This window comes from Aplidium turbinatum, chromosome 16 (assembly GCF_918807975.1).
Source record: "Aplidium turbinatum chromosome 16, kaAplTurb1.1, whole genome shotgun sequence".
Classification (NCBI taxonomy): Eukaryota; Metazoa; Chordata; class Ascidiacea; order Aplousobranchia; family Polyclinidae; genus Aplidium; species Aplidium turbinatum.
The window spans coordinates 17,928,917-17,945,101 of record NC_137487.1 but is presented as its reverse complement, the minus strand read 5'-3'; the positions used below and the strand labels follow the sequence as shown (position 1 = coordinate 17,945,101).

At 38.6% G+C, this 16,185-nt stretch overlaps 1 protein-coding gene across 1 annotated transcript; it reads left to right on the top strand.

Annotated features, from left to right (window-relative positions):
- The first annotated feature begins 455 nt into the window (after positions 1-455).
- On the top strand, positions 456-16,037 carry LOC145785750 (choline/ethanolamine kinase-like). Its single transcript, XM_082597458.1, has 12 exons — positions 456-1,083; positions 7,658-7,756; positions 8,304-8,421; positions 9,228-9,341; positions 9,898-10,031; positions 10,766-10,870; positions 11,232-11,290; positions 11,722-11,803; positions 12,243-12,351; positions 12,844-12,947; positions 13,433-13,514; positions 13,886-16,037. Exons 1-12 carry the CDS (start codon positions 1,010-1,012, stop codon positions 13,940-13,942), a joined length of 1,137 nt encoding a protein of 378 aa, XP_082453584.1. The 5' UTR covers positions 456-1,009; the 3' UTR covers positions 13,943-16,037.
- Positions 16,038-16,185: the final 148 nt, after the last annotated feature.

The following is a 16,185-nucleotide window of genomic DNA, read 5'->3' as shown; positions in this document are numbered from 1 at the left end:
AATACAATTAAAATGGTGTACTAACTGGTGGTTGTGCTGAGCTTGCTAAAATTGATTTAAAGTCTAAAGGTTAATAACTTAGAGGTAGTATCCAACACTTTTTAAGTAAATAAGAATATAGTGGCCAATTTCTGCAGATCTTGCATTTCTTGCACAAAGTAAACAGTCTTCAACTGTGTTCCAGAGAGGATTCTGGATATGATCAACCAGGGATCTGTAGTTACTTATTAACTTTGCTTTGCTTATTAAACATGACAGTATCCAAAGTACAAGTTTAAAGCTGACTTGGGACAGTACAATGAGGGCTGTATTCCCATCATTAAATTATACAATAGCTGCAATACTCTATGCAATTAAGTTTTTTGATTGTTTGAAATACTCTAAATTATAAAGGTGTGTCACTTAAACATCAATTTTGTAAATTATTCATTGTCACTTAGTTATTTATGCAATTGGAGTAAATCTTAAATAGCCTATTGATCAGCTTTTTTAACCCTACCAGTATTGCTTTACAGTTTAATACCGTAAGTGATAGGTTATCTGAGTTCAGTTTCCAGTTTAGTGTTTTTTTGCTGGCGAATAAACAAAAATATATTATACAGTATATCATACACAACACAATAAGCAAAAATAATTTTCATAGCAAGGATGGCAGTGAAAAACCAAAAGGTCACCAAAGTCAAAACATAAAAAGTAAAATAAAACAACACAAAAAATAAAATAAGATGAAACTTGAAAGTCAACTGCCACCAGAAAAGGAGTTATCCAAAGATTTTTTTTCAATGATATGAAGTAGGCTGCTGTTATTTTTGGTTGTGATGTTACAAAGAAATAGGATCACCTTTTAACAGGATGAAAGTTTATGATGAAAGTTGTGGTTAATTGATGAGTGAATATGCTATGTTAGACTCTAGGTTGTTCCATGGAGTAAGCAGACAGTTTTAGAAATTGTAGAGTTAGTTTGAACATCATTTGCAGTGTTTTTAAGTATTAGAATAACCATCTGCAAATGGCTTCTTCAACACCATCATTAAAGCGCAGACCAGTGCAAACCACCAACCAAAAGACTGTGGAAAATGAAAGGTAAGTTATTGTACCACTTGTGTATTGATTTGTTTTTTGAGCAATCCACATTTGCTTGCCAGAGTGAGCAAAAATGATCATGTTGTATTTCAATAATAATGGCAGTTTGATTATTATGCATGTCTATAATTGAGAAAAAAGATTAATCTTCCATAATTCGACTGTTATAATACTTAATAGTTGCGATCATGGTATGATTTTCCATAATCTTGCTTTCCTTTTTTTGCAAATAGATTTAGTTTATTTTTACAAAGAAAAGCAGCTTTGTATTTTCCATATTTAGTCCAGTATCAAATGATTAAAACTATTTATGACCAAATGTTTCCATTATTTATGAAAGTACATGGACAAAGAAAAGTAGGTCTATTCAAGAGTTATAATATCTTGAATTTCCAGCAGGGCATAAACTTAGTCAAAACACACCGAGAAGAGAAGCACATCAATTGTCAACATTAAGCAAATGCAGTGTCTTTTGTTGTATATAGTCACTCTTTTTTAAAACGAACTCCAAAATTGTCAAAACAGATTTCCAACTGTTTGTTGCTATGTTCAAGCTTTTGCTAAACATGTTTGCAAAAAAATTGTAAAAATTATGTTTGTATGATGTGTGATAATTTTATTTGAGGTTGTGTGTATACAATTTTGTATCAAAATACTCCTACAACTATGTATCATCATAAATACATTTCCTTATTTTAAGTTGTTTTATAATATTACAAAATAGCTAAGTATATAAACAATAACTTTTGTAATTCAGTATGATGTAAAACTTGAATTGTTGTACACATTATGCAGAACTTAGTATATTTTGAGTTTCAAATAGTGGGTTATTGGACTATTGGTATTTATTCATTATCCACCTTGTGTAAATTGCTGTCAATCAATACAGTACATATATATAAATTATTTTTGTAAAATAATTTTAAGGATGCAAAGATTTTGATTGGTTTTGAACAATATATGTTACTTTATTATATAAAATTTCATAGTGTACATCAGAGTTGGATCAGTTACAGTAGCTCAATTATAATTGCAATTGAATGTAATTAAGTATTATACATAGTTTTATGTATATAATTGTAATTATAATTGTGACTTTTTGTTGTTTAATTGTGATTTCAAAAAAAAAAAAAATGGTACAAAATGCAATTACATTTGATATCCTAACTTACACTCATAATATCTGTACTTCTGTTCAGCTGCTAGTTAAGGTTCAAAAAGGACTTCTACATTGCAACCTAATCTTTACTAATTTGCAATTCTGCTTGTTTTTGATGAACTTAAACTATAATACAGTCAATCAGTCATTGATGAATATAAATATTGAAGCATTTAAGTTTTGTAATTGAAACATGCAATTTGTTACATTTGGAAGTAATTATAATTTGAAAATTTCAGAATATTGCCATTGAAATATTTGATGGTGTACGGTACTTGTAATGTAATTGAACTATCAACTGTGTAATTGATCCAATTTTGGTGGACATTACATTCTATGTTCACTGTTCAGCCTGTGATGGACAGACAGCGCTGGACAAGCGCTGGACAGAAGCCATAGACTCAATCGACTTCACGCACTCCAGCCGCACAGCATGGAGTACACTCAACAACCTCACTGGCAGATCACGTGCCTCTCGTCGCCAATGCCCCATTTCAGCAAATGCCATCGCCTCACAACTTGTGAAAAATGGAGTGCACAGAACGAGAGACCGTGAATCAGACAAGTCCGTTCTCAAGGAAATGACGGACCTCTGGAAGGTCCCAACACCTGTCGAGGGCAACATCTCTGGTGAGTTTACCCCAGAAGAATTTGCCTCCGCCCTCCAGCACCTAAAGCCAGGCAAATCCCCGGGCCTTGACCACCTATGCCCGGAACTAATACTCCAAGCTGCCCCCTCTATGAGGTCCTGGTTAAAAGACTTCCTTTCCTGCTGCTTGCGTCACCTGCGCATCCCAAGAATCTGGAGAAGAGCCCTAGTGGTTGCAGTCCCAAAGCCGAAGAAGCCCCCAGGGGATCCGAAGAGCTACCGTCCCATCTCTCTGCTCTGTATCCCCTTCAAGATACTCGAAAGACTTATCTACGCCCGTGTCGAACCGATAATAGATCCTCAGCTCCCTCGGGAACAAGCCGGCTTTCGCCACGGTAGATCAACTGTAGACCAGGTCACTCTGATGACCCAAGACATCGAGGACAGCTTCTCGGCAAAAAAGAAGGCTGGCGCCGTGTTTGTCGATCTCACGGCTGCCTACGACACTGTATGGCACAGCGGCCTTACCTGCAAACTACTTCGTCTCCTTCCTGACAGGCACATGGTCCATATGATTATGGAACTTGTGCAAAACCGCAGCTTTACTCTTTCCACCGGTAGCGGCCGACGAAGTAGACTACGTCGACTCAGGAACGGCGTCCCACAGGGCTCTGTCCTGGCTCCCCTCCTCTTTAACACTTACATCTATGACCTGCCTGACACCATCTCCAGGAAGTATGCTTACGCAGACGATCTGGCTCTCCTGCATCCAGCCGGAGACTGGCAGTCAATGGAGAGGAACCTAAGCCAGGACATGTCAACTATATCAACATATCTCCAGAAATGGAAGCTACAGCTCAGCAAGGCAAAGACAGTGTCGGCGGCCTTCCATCTAAACAACAAGGAAGCAAAACGTGAGATCAACATTACCACCGATGACGAACACCTCCCCTACTGCGCCGAACCCACCTACCTCGGCGTAACCCTGGACAGGTCACTCACGTACCGACGACACCTGAAGTCACTGCGCAAAAAACTATCGGCGCGCGTTGCACTTTTGAGGCGGCTGGCGGGTTCCGGCTGGGGAGCTGATGCGAAAACCCTTCGCACAGCTACCTTGGCCCTCGTCCATTCTACCGCTGAGTACTGCGCACCAGTGTGGTGCCGCAGCTCTCACACCCGCCACATTGACACCGCCATCAATGACGCACTACGCACTGTGACTGGATGCCTGCGTCCCACTCCAACGGACTGCCTTCCCATCCTTGCAGGCATCCAACCTGCTGAGCTTCGCCGTAAAGGAGCCATGATTTCCCTTGCTCGTCGCGCACTGGACCCCGACCACCTCCTCCACAGTGCACTCCAGCGCCTACCTGGAGGACAGCAGCGACTGAAATCAAGACGCCCATTTGTGCCCGCCGCACAACAGCTTCTGAACAACGTTGAAGATCTTGGAATAAGTGCGGCACACTGGACGAACTACACATGGAACATGGAGTGGCAAAACAACACCTCCCGACTCCATGATTTCCTACCCGACGTCGATCCCCACCCTCCGGGAATGTCCCTCGCAAGACTTGCGTGGGTCCGGCTTAACCGCCTACGAACCGGCGTCGGTCGCTTTCGTTCAGACATGTGCAGATGGGGCCTGGCTCCCTCACCGGGATGCGAGTGTGGCGCCACAGACCAGACAGTAGATCATGTCGTCCATGACTGCCCAATCCATCAACCACCACATGGAACGCTTGGACTGAAGACCCTGGATGACGAGACTGTAGAGTGGCTGATGACATCATGCCCAAACATATAGTCCCGAAGAACAGCTCATACGACGAAGAAGCCTGTGATAGAATATGATCTACTTTTCGTAGTGGACTGTAGGTGCTTGTGTGATTACAACAGGGTTCCCACGCAGTCGGGAAAGTAGGGAAAAAGTAGGGAATTTGAAAACCTGTTTTCCAGACCGGGAAAAGGTCGGGAATTTCGTGAAACCTCTTCGTGGTATTGAAAAAGTATGGAAAACCTTGATGACTAAATTGTAGATAAAAAATCATGCGATATGGACTGTATTAAACCGGATACAATACCATCCTTGTCAGCTGGATCAGCTGTTAAAATAAATCACTACTGCACCAAGCGGTTTTTCTGCGTTTGTGTTTGGGTTCAAAAGTCAATCCATCCAGCATGATTTTACTGATTTGATTGATCACAATTACAGAAGTGTCTGCCGTTGTTCAGACGTGGAGTGCTGGTAAGCTAGGCCTAGGTTAATAACTGATGTTCAGTGACTATGTGGTCAGATGGTAGGAGAACTAACCCAACTACGTGTAGGCTAGTTCAGGGCTTCCCAAAGTTTTTTGCTCGGGACCCCTTCTAATCTCCTAAAATTTTTCACGACCCTTTACGGTTAAAAGGATAAACAATGCAGAATATACGTTTTTGATATTTATTGAAAGGCTTAATTTAAACGAAAACTAACAACAAGCTATCCGTAATCGAAGCCACTACTTGTAGCCTGCTGGAAACAAAACCAAAAAGTAAACACATTTATTCAGTGTGATGGGTGCGACTGTTCTCTGCTACAAAGCAAGCCCAGCCTTGGCTCGATGTTTGTCAATGCTGGTTTCAAGGCGGTTCCAATGTTACTTACGCTGGAATGGTATTTTATCAACGTTGAAAACACTGACACGCACATATACATGGAGAGTGGAGACAAACGGCAGCAGTGCGGTTACTGCTAAGCCATGTAATGGTGAATATTCCGCTCTAACGTTAGGCTAAGCCAAAATGTGTGAAACTTTTTTCCAGAAAATTCAAACCACGACTTAGAATCAAAAAATAGATCTGCAAATTTTTCCAGAGATTTAAAAAAGGGGTGTTCGGTAGTTTGTTTTTGCATTGCAAATGAGTTTTGGATCCAATCTAAATTGGTATATTGTCCAATTCTAGAAAAACACACTTTTTACACTTCTTCAACAGTCTTGACAATAACCAGAGGAGTAGCCTAATAACATTTGATTCTGCGCCATTGCTTGCCAAAAACGTGATTCATTGTTCAGTAGCTTTTTACTTATTTCATTTTTGCCAGTAGTGTGATTTTTAATTGTTTTGGTTTGGCTTATGGCAGGTTGCCATGTCCTATGTAGTGAAGCTTTGAATTGTAATTTCAGTATAAATGTGACAGTTTATCCGGACTGGTTTCAGTTTAGGTCTTTTGAAAAAAAAACAGTTGTTTGTTTTGTAGCAGGGATATCTAGAGAAGGGGATGTGAAGGCTCACAGGGATTGCCTTATTCTTATGACACTACCAGGGCGGTAGTTTGTAGCACGTGAAACATGCCGTTCGTTTCAAAATTGAAGAAAGCTTTGCAGTGCAGCTGGTACAGTCAACTACCAAAGACAGTTAGTAAACGTTACATAGAGCATATTTAAATAATACTTGTCGACAGTTGAAAAGTTACCAGTAAGCTGTTTTTCTTAACAAAGCCTTTGCAGTAGGCGAGATATGAAGCAACTGTACTGGTGGTTGAATTAACAAGCAACCATGAGCATGCCGTGAGCATCCAGGCTTGATGCTAATAGCGCAATGCAGGTTATTATAACAAGATTTATTAAACTACTATCGGTGCCAATTGTCATTTTATGATAAACACAGATTATTTATGATAAACAAACGCCCTTCTATTGTCATACGTATTAAAAGCCTTTGTATCCCATTCTCTAGATATCCCTGTTTTGTTCAAACAGGAATCTTCTGACATTAGTATTTTTTCATACTGATTCGGATGTAATAGAGTCCGGATATACAACTTTAAACCTATGCATGATCGTGTTTAGAAATAATTGAGCACAGAAATTTTCATTGATTTAGCACTGCTAATGCGCAATTTAGATCAAAATTAGGTAGGGAATTTTTAAAACTTAGTATTGAATTAGTATTGAAAAAGTAGGGAATTTGTTTATAAAAAATGTGTGGGAACCCTGTTACAAATTTATGCCCAAAATAATTTTTGAAAAAGCTGAGTTTTTTCACATAAATTTATTGTATAGACGTTTTATTATAATCAAGTATAATTTATTCATCACTGATTGATAAAGTTAGAAGTATTTATTTACTTTAACTGCAACAACAGTCATGGCAGCAACTCTTTTTCTAAAGCGAAAGCCAGGACAGAGCGAAGCTGAAATTAAGAAACAAAGGTACTCACATCTATAGCATTGTGGACAGCAGTTGTGTCATCTATGCCCATCAATTGCTATGCAAACTTGTGCCGTCATTATATAAAATAAACAATGTAACCTTCAAGTTAAATCACACTGTCTATAACTCTATATTATGGGGTTTGATGTGGTTATTTAGCTTCCACCAACCAAATGTCAGATACACCTTGTATGCATCATCTAGCTAGGTAGCTCACACATAACCATCAGCCTTGCTAGTTTTTTTGCTTGGAAGTCATTTAGGAAATGCTTAATTCTCAGCTAGCAAAAATGCTTTATTTTTGCATTGCTTCAAGATCTACAGATGTTCTATCAATGAATACATATTATACAGAAAGAGCGGATTTTGGTAGCTGGGTTAACATGTTGATTGTTGATGATGTTTGGTTAAATTTTGACATGGGTGCTACTTTCTATGTACCTGTGGCTGTATAACTTTACACAATACAGTAATATTGCCCTGGTTGTGAAACTGTTAAATCTATTTTGTGGAAAAAAAATCAGCGTTTGATATCAATGGACCAATTGGACTATCTCAATGTTGTTATGTGCTTGACTATGAAGTTTTTAATTTTATTACTAAATAAATCCAATGTTTATTCACAGGTCAGACATAGTCAACAAAGCACATCAACTCTGCAAGGAATATCTTACAGGGCCATGGGCTACTATAAGCTATAACGAATTCGAGCTGACTCCACTTGGGTATGAATGGTTGTAAAATTCAATTAATGCGGCTGGCATTGTTGGCAATTGGCTTTGTAGCGTCACGGTTGTCTTTGCAATAGAGCCACTGAAATAATTCTTTGTGTTTTAGTTTTTGTATCATACTTTACTAAAGAGTGTGAGTAAAGGTCTCATACTCAGCTGTTGAGGTTTGGGGAATGAGAAGATAAGGTTCCCATTATACTCAGCTTTCAGCACTAACGAAAGTAGGGTGGCCAGTTCCTTTCTCTCGGCCGCATTTTCTTCAGAAACTTTGCCTCACCCGATACATTACACCCTGACTAGAGGTGAGCGGTGTTTTTCAACAACCAGCTTGAGCCGCGAGTTGAACCAGGTTTGCATAATCGAAAAGCTAACACCTTATCCGCTGCACCATCCCAACTAAAGTGTGTTCCTGTACGTTTTTACAAATGTCTAAAGTCGCTGTTTTCACCGTTACTTTAAGCTTAGGTTTCAAAATTTATTTACCTTGCAACACCCTATTGATTTCTGAACTCAAGATCTACATAGATCTTTATTTTTGCAGTGGTGGTTTAACGAACAAGCTGTATGTATGTTCTCTCCCAACCAAGTACCACATCAATGCAAATGAACGGGACTACCCCACCACAGTCCTGTTGCGGATTTATGGACTAATTCTTCAAGTAATTGATAGACTTATAAATAATGCTAATGTAATAATGATCAACAATGTTCAACGTCATAGCAATCAAACCAAGAGCAATACGATTGATCACCAACAACAAATACTGTGCCCATATGGAGTTCAAACATCACTCCCGGTTGTTATCACCTGTCAGTATTTGGTTTTCACCTCCTCTGCTCAAGACAGTTGCTCGCACCGTAGTGCGATGCCAACAGCTAATTTAACGTTTCATTCCATTGCTGTCAAATACGCGTTTGTTGAAATTAGATCACTCGGTGATGACTGTGATAGTGTGATACCATAACGAGTTGCTGTAGCTCAGGTTTTAATATATCTCTATGACTTTTTTGGTACCGAGCTAACGCCTATTTCGCAATCTTTATTTGCTAGAGCTATAATAGGATCCCATGCCACACAGCTTATATTTGTGAATCGGCTGTTGTGGGAATTTCTTCAGTCGTCTTGCCTGAACCAGGCACCGTCAGCCTCTGATGATTGTTTAGTCCAAGTTTTTCTTGTGTATGAATTTTGGATAATTTTTTCTGCTTTGTTGTTGTTTCAAATATATAAGTTTGCCAAGTGCCCGCTTTTCGTCAATTTTTCTAGCTCAAGAAACTTTTTTCAGTTTTGGTTTCTTTTGACATGACCGAGTAATCGATATTGTCTAATTTATAGTATAATACTTTTTTTTTTGACAAATATCTAGTTTGATTTATTTAGTGCACAACTTTTTTATACCAAGTTGTTACTAACCTTTGCTGTGTTTCTTCAAATAAAAATTTCCCCAATAAAAATTTTCTACAGGATTTTAAAGCTCAAATTCAGGAAAGCGTTGTATTCTCCATACTAGCAGAGCGCAAAGTTGGTCCGAAGTTATATGCTGTCTTTCCAGGCGGAAGACTAGAAGAATTCTTGCCTGTAAGTTAGCAACCTCTTTAATCTACTGATTATTTTATGCATGTTTTTCGGCTTTCACTAATGATTAGTTTGAAATAAGCTTTTCATCACGCAACTAGCATTATATTTTGTCAATATTCATCTGTTTTAATTGTCGAAATCGAAAATCGCTGGTTTACTTTTCCTTTGGGCACTGCATGCAGCTTTTGGAATCCAGCTTTTGTTTAGTATCTTTTTTAACCGTTCTGTTCCTAGCACTTGCCTGTCTCTGAACTTGTCCAGTCATTCCTCTGGTAGTAGTGATGTTTATGTGCCTGATCTGATACAGACGTTGGCGATGATGGTCTTCCAAAACCTTTTGTCATTTGACATTCGTATGAAATCATTTGCTTTGTTTGTGGCCCATTCATTCAGGCTGTTCAAATATCCTAACCTGTATTAACTAATTTAACTTCTACTTCGTTTTCACTGATTGTATCCGTTTCCTTGATCATTAGTGCAATAGTGATACCAAATGTTGACTGTTTGGGTGGTGCTTTCAATCGTTGTCAAATTTTATTTCTAAACTTTGGATTAGAGCCGCACGCTGATGACCAGTGATCTGAAGAAGCCACTCACATCTCGAAGAATCGCGCAGCGTCTCTCTGAGTACCACAGGCTGGTAATGCCCGTCAAGAAGGACCCAACCTTCATAGTGGGGAAGCTATTCAAGTGAGTTTCATCAGAAGAATGAATGAAAAATTAGTTTGCTGGTTTACGTCTAAAAATTACAAACGCTTGGGCTTGAATTCAAAGAATTCTCATAACTTTTGTGCTACAGCGCATATACGAAAGTGTTACGCAGGTGAATTGACTGGTAAAAATGTCGCTCGATAAAAATTGGAAGAAACACGGTGGGCTGCTTTTTCAGAGACCACTGTTTTTTACAGTTTTTAATGCTATATTTTTTTATGAACCATAGACAAGCAAAACAAAGCAACCTCAGCGGGTTTAACAGTAATGTATTACTGTGACACAGTAACAAAACTTTTTTTTATTTATATTTCAAACTTTGAATTCAATTTTGCTACGAAGTTGACTAATTTTAAGGCTAAACATGGAACGGCGTGTGTTAAAAAGTTATGATTTTTTTTATTATTATTTATTTGCATCAGATAAAAATATCCACATTTGAATAAAAAATACACAAAAATGAAAGGCATACAGTTGTACACAAACAGTAGCGTTGCAACAGTAGCCAGAAAATATTTCAGCACAATCACAAGTCGATGCATTGCGATGGGCTCAGTAAAACTTGGCAGAATTTTTTTATAATGAAAGCAATGAGTGAAGCACAAAGAAATAAAAATCACATAGATGGTGCGTGCTCTCATAGCAGTTTTTTTAGCAACCATCTATTAAGTTTAGACAAAATAATCTCCACTTTCTACTGGTTTTATTTGCAGATATTTAGAAAAAACGAAAACAGCTCATTTCAGTGATGCCAGTAAGCAATCCCTGCTTGAGGAGATACTTGCCTACGATATCGATGAAGAAGTGGCTTTTATGCAGTAAGTTTTTTTGGGGCAAGTAGCAAATTGTTAAAGCGATTGTTATGTCAGACTCCGTTCCATTTACGCAATAATATGTGAACGTTGTCTCCTCTTATCCCCGTTTGTAACGATTATTACTCGTACAACGTCTAGAGACGTTAAGACGACGGCAATAAGAGTGTTTTTGTAGTTGGAATAGTTTGAGAACTTTTGTCACATTTAATTCTATCCACAAAAAAAGTAATTATCTCAACCAAGTGATAGTTTTCACGTGTTGCTGTGAGCCTTATAGTTGCATTGATAATGACAATACCACGCAAGTGACTAGATCAGCTGTTGAATGATTTCGTTTCTAATTTTCTTTTTATATTCTTCACAGGAGAATGATGTCACAGATGGACCATGTGGTTGTGTTCTGTCATAATGACGTTCAGGAAGGTATGAATGGCTGCTCACTGTTTAGCCTACTGAACACGTTGACAAAACTTTAGAATAAAAAACAACAAAGCGTTTCGTATCTGAGCAATGATGCAGCTTAGTCACTTTACTAAAACATGGTTCGATCGAAACAAAAAATTATTTTTTCTTTGCAATACAAGTTGTATTTTTCCGTAGCAGGCTTTGAAACCGCCTAAAAGCGTTTTTGTTTGGTGTGTAATTTTTTTCGAAATTCTTTAAGGTTTTTCACAACATTCAATTCAATAACGGATAAGAATCCTGCACGCGTGGCGATGCTTTTCTGACTAAAACAGCTTAAAAAACAATTCTGACATGTGAACACCTATTTCAAAACTTATTTTCTGGATCACCAACAATACAGGATTTTTCGCAATATTCTATTGTGACCTATTGCGACTTCAAATTTTAAGGAAATCTGCTTCAATCTGATGACGAGAGCCTTCCCAACCCTGTACGGATGATCGACTTCGAATATAGCAGCTACAATTATAGGTTGGTGGGATTGTATGGAAATGATTTGACGCCTATTTCCAGTGGTATTGTCATAGTGCATCAAGGCCAGAGGTATCTAACCAAAGCACGAACATTGAACCCCTACAATTTTGTCGGCAAAGGAACAGTTTAAGGAAAACGAAAGTGGCAAAAAAGGCGACGTAATGCTTTCCAAGAAAAAAATAACTGGTTTCATAACGAGTATAACATCTTTGTTCGACGTTTCTGATTTTCTATGTGAGCAAACAAAACAATTTATTCAGTTAAATTTAAAAGTATTATTTTTTCTCCTTGAGAAAGGTTGAATTTGAGTTGACTTCTCCCCAGCCAGCAATGGTCGTTTTATATTGATTTAGCATCTGCGGACGTTGAATCAGTCGATGTAAAAAATGGTTAATTTGCTAGCTGGTAGTTGCTTCAAAATGTATTCTATTTCCAGGGGATTTGACCTCGGAAATCACTTTTGCGAATGGATGTATGACTACAGTCATCCTACCTGGCCGTTTTATTCTGACAAGCCTGAGAACTTTCCTGACAGAGAACAACAGGTTAGGTTTTGATTGGCTCAGCCATGGCAGGGTTATCATAAATAAACAAGCGCGAGCGAACTGCCAAGCAAACTAACCTGAAGTGTTTGTAATTTCAAGACGTAAAAATAAGATAACAAAGTAGGCCTACTATTGGAAACTTAGCGGATAGATTTTTAGTTTTAGATTTTCAAGGTGCTTTTTACAGCACCATTTGAATACTATCTACATAATAATAAGCTAGCGAACATGCTAATGCTTGCACAGTGAATTAAGTTGTTTTTTTAAAACTTTCATGTCAATATTGTTTCTTATTGTGGCTTCCATGTATTTTTGTTAGTGAATCATGTCACAGTTAATTTAATCACAATTCACATGAACGCTTTCGATCGTAGCATTCCTGTACACGACGTTGGCCATTTGAATGTGAAAGTACAGGTCTTGTTATTTGTTAGGCGTTTGCTTACTTGTTCTTTTTCAGTCAGGAAATGATTATTGTTCGTCTATTTTCAGCTTAATTTCATCAACTCCTACTTGGAATCGATGTTGAACGCTGTGCCCTCGTGCAAGGGCGATCCCAGGTGGACGCCGGAGTTTGTGCTGAATGAGGCCAACAGGTAGGTTGCTTTCAATCAACGATGTTCAAAGCATTCGGACGAATTTCAACAGACGACACGTAATCCGACTTCTTTCCCATCTATCAGCTGCTGCATAGTTGAAGCAAAGTTGACATGAACGTTAATCCACTTAAGGAAAATAAGCACCGAGAAATGAAATTCCTGTATGGAAATTGAACGTTAATTTTCTTAAAACAACCTATTCATTCACTTCTATTACTTACAAGGGCCTGGACATGTTCATGAATTGTCAGGATTACTCCTCCATCTTCCCTGTTGCTATCGTCGATAGCCACCGGTTTAGCCACAGTTCGTCACATGATATCTGTTTTAATATCCATGGGTTGGTAATCCAATATCCAATGGGTTGGTATCATACTGTATGATTATATCATAGCCACTTTTTCGCTAAAACATTAGAGACGTTTAGCCAACGTTTATTTGCACGATTACAACGTATTATTTGAAGTAATCCTCCCTCACAGATTTGTACTACTCTCCCATATCTTCTGGGCTCTTTGGTCGGTCCGACAGGCACAGATATCCGACATCAGCTTCGGTTACCTGGTGAGTGTTGTTGATATTGTGTATGTTTTATCGTATCCAGTTGCCAGCAGGGTGCATCCGGCAGCAAAGTCCGTCATTTTTACATTTATTCAACGTCTGCACCACCATTTAAATCAACGCTTGATTTACTGAAAGTTATTTTGTTGCTGTCTATAATGAGTTTTTACGTTTTCGTCAAATGCGTTTTATGCATATAATGCGTTTTATGCATATAAAGTTAATAGTATTATATATGTTTCTCGGCAGCCGGTTTGTAGCAAGAATTGACAGCGATAGACACGTGCTTTGCCCATGAGGCTGGGCTCATCAGTATCGCACCATATTCTAGCCACAAATTCTTATGTCTTCAGCTAAATTACTTTTCTCTTCAGGAGTACGGCCTGTGCAGGATGAACGCATACTTCCGGCACAAGAAGTGTTATCTGTAAAAAGTACGAGAATTTCCACCTGGTATTGCATCAAAAGTGCTGTATTGTTATTCCATCCACGATTGCTGTGTTGATTTTATATTGACCTCATCTCAACTCGTTCTTTTCCTCTCTCTACCCACTACCTTTTTAGACAATTGCGTGATATGACCTGATTCTTGTCGAAACCACACTATAGAAACCGTAAATAATCCTCAAAGACAACCAACCACACACTGATAATGGTGCGGAAGTCACTGGTAACGAATAAAGCGGTGTTGATATTTTGGTTCTTTTTGTCTTTTTAGTTCTTGTGCAGTCAGTAGCAATCTGGTCTTTGAAAAGCTGGCTCTCGACGCCTGGTGATTAATTTTTTTGTTGTCTTATGCGTGCTGGTATTCGTTGATTTTTTTTCAATCTAGTTTTCCTGCAATGAATCTTCTCCAGCGCGTTGCAACTTTTAAGCTTGCGTAAGTTTTTGCCTTGATGGGTAATCAATGGTTCGCTGCCAACGATTTTAGTAACACGTTGTGATTGACCGCAAGGTGGCGTGTGTGCAATGATATATTTTGCGTTAATTGCTGTTTTCGTCTTTCCTTTCTTCAGCCCTTTCCCATAAAGTTTACGTTTTACATCGTTTGAACGTAGTCAGACGTTCAAATAATGTAGAAACAGTAACTAAACTAGCTGTATGCAAAAACTTTGTGGTATTCACCAGGGCAGCAAAAGTTACGTCCAACTGTGAGCAGAAAATCGCTGCCTTGGCTTGCGTTGCAGTAATTAAGCGCTGCCATAACTTGGGTCGTTCACCTTATACAAGAACTAATGCTGTGTTATGCTTTTTTATTTCTTATCTATTTATGTTTATTTGATGTATTGAAACGTAATTTATATGATGTGGAAACTACACCTTTCCTTGCTGCAATGTGCTCAAAGATTAACTGAATACTTACATACTTACAAAGCATCTTTTTGAGTGTGGGGTAGGTCTCGAACTACCAACGCTGGCTCGATCACCTAAGTTGATAGTTTGAGTGCTCAACCGCACACAATGGTGCTTGCTCTGTTGATACTTGATCTTGCCATGTTTGTCCTATGCGTGGTCGAGTGGTGAGAACGTCTGCGCGACGTTCGAAAGGACGTGCGTTCGATACCGCTCCAGAGCACGCGGCTGTGTTTCAGCAAAACGCTTAATAAGATGACAAAAGAATGAAAGCAGCTGACTCGATGATCAGTGATCACGTCCTTTTGCTGGTTCCAGTTGTCTGTTGAGCAATAAAATATGTCAAATAAACTTTTATTGCCATCTCATCCGAATGAAGCTTCTAGAACTTTTGCTTCCACAACTGCTCCCCATTAGATTTTCTGACAGCAAATCAACCGTTTTTACATTGATTCAATGTTGAATCAATGTAAAAAAACGGTTGATTTGCTGTCTGGGACCTTTTGTTTTACATAATTGCATTCTTCACGTTTCCCGTTGCTTCAACATAGACATCGTTCCCAAGAGCCTCAACCAAACTACAGCATTCCACCACATTTTGGCCAATAGTGTTGATAAGTCTGTTCAAGGGGACGTGGGTTTCAACATTTATAATTCGATTTGTATTCCTGGATATTTTGCCGTACGTTCCTACATTATTGTCGATTGATTTAAAAAGTGATTCAAGAATGCCATTTTAATTCCGCTTCGAAATGAAATACGAGTAACACGTATGTATTGTGACGTCACTGAAGAATCCCCTCATCGAGCTACATCTCACCAGTGGTTCCCAGGTTTCTCATGTTTTGCGTTGAAAATACGTTCAATGCAATTTTACCATCGTTTCCCAATCATCCAGCGACGCCGACCGCAGTTTACCCACTCGTGAATTTGGTGTTGACTTATCTGTTACAATTCAAGTGTATTTTAGGTTTGCGTGATCTGCAATATTGCATGTGAAGTGTGTGCTGTTTATCAAGGGGTTGTGCATGTAATCGAAAGAATTAAGATAATCTAAGCCTGCAATGATTTTTATGAAATGTTTATTTTTTGGCTCAGTGCAGTGTTTTTTCAATTACATAACTTCAAAGGAAGTTGTACTTCTCATGAGATGTTAGTCCCACAACCAAAACTCGTCCCATTCAAAAGCAAAAAGTGAATAGTTTGGATTTTTTCAAGGAAAAATCAAGTGATTTTCAATTGAAAAGTTCCAAACAAAGTGAGTGATTTTGTTAGGTATCGCCTTGCAAGTGAACATGGCGATACTTAGCTAATGAAAACT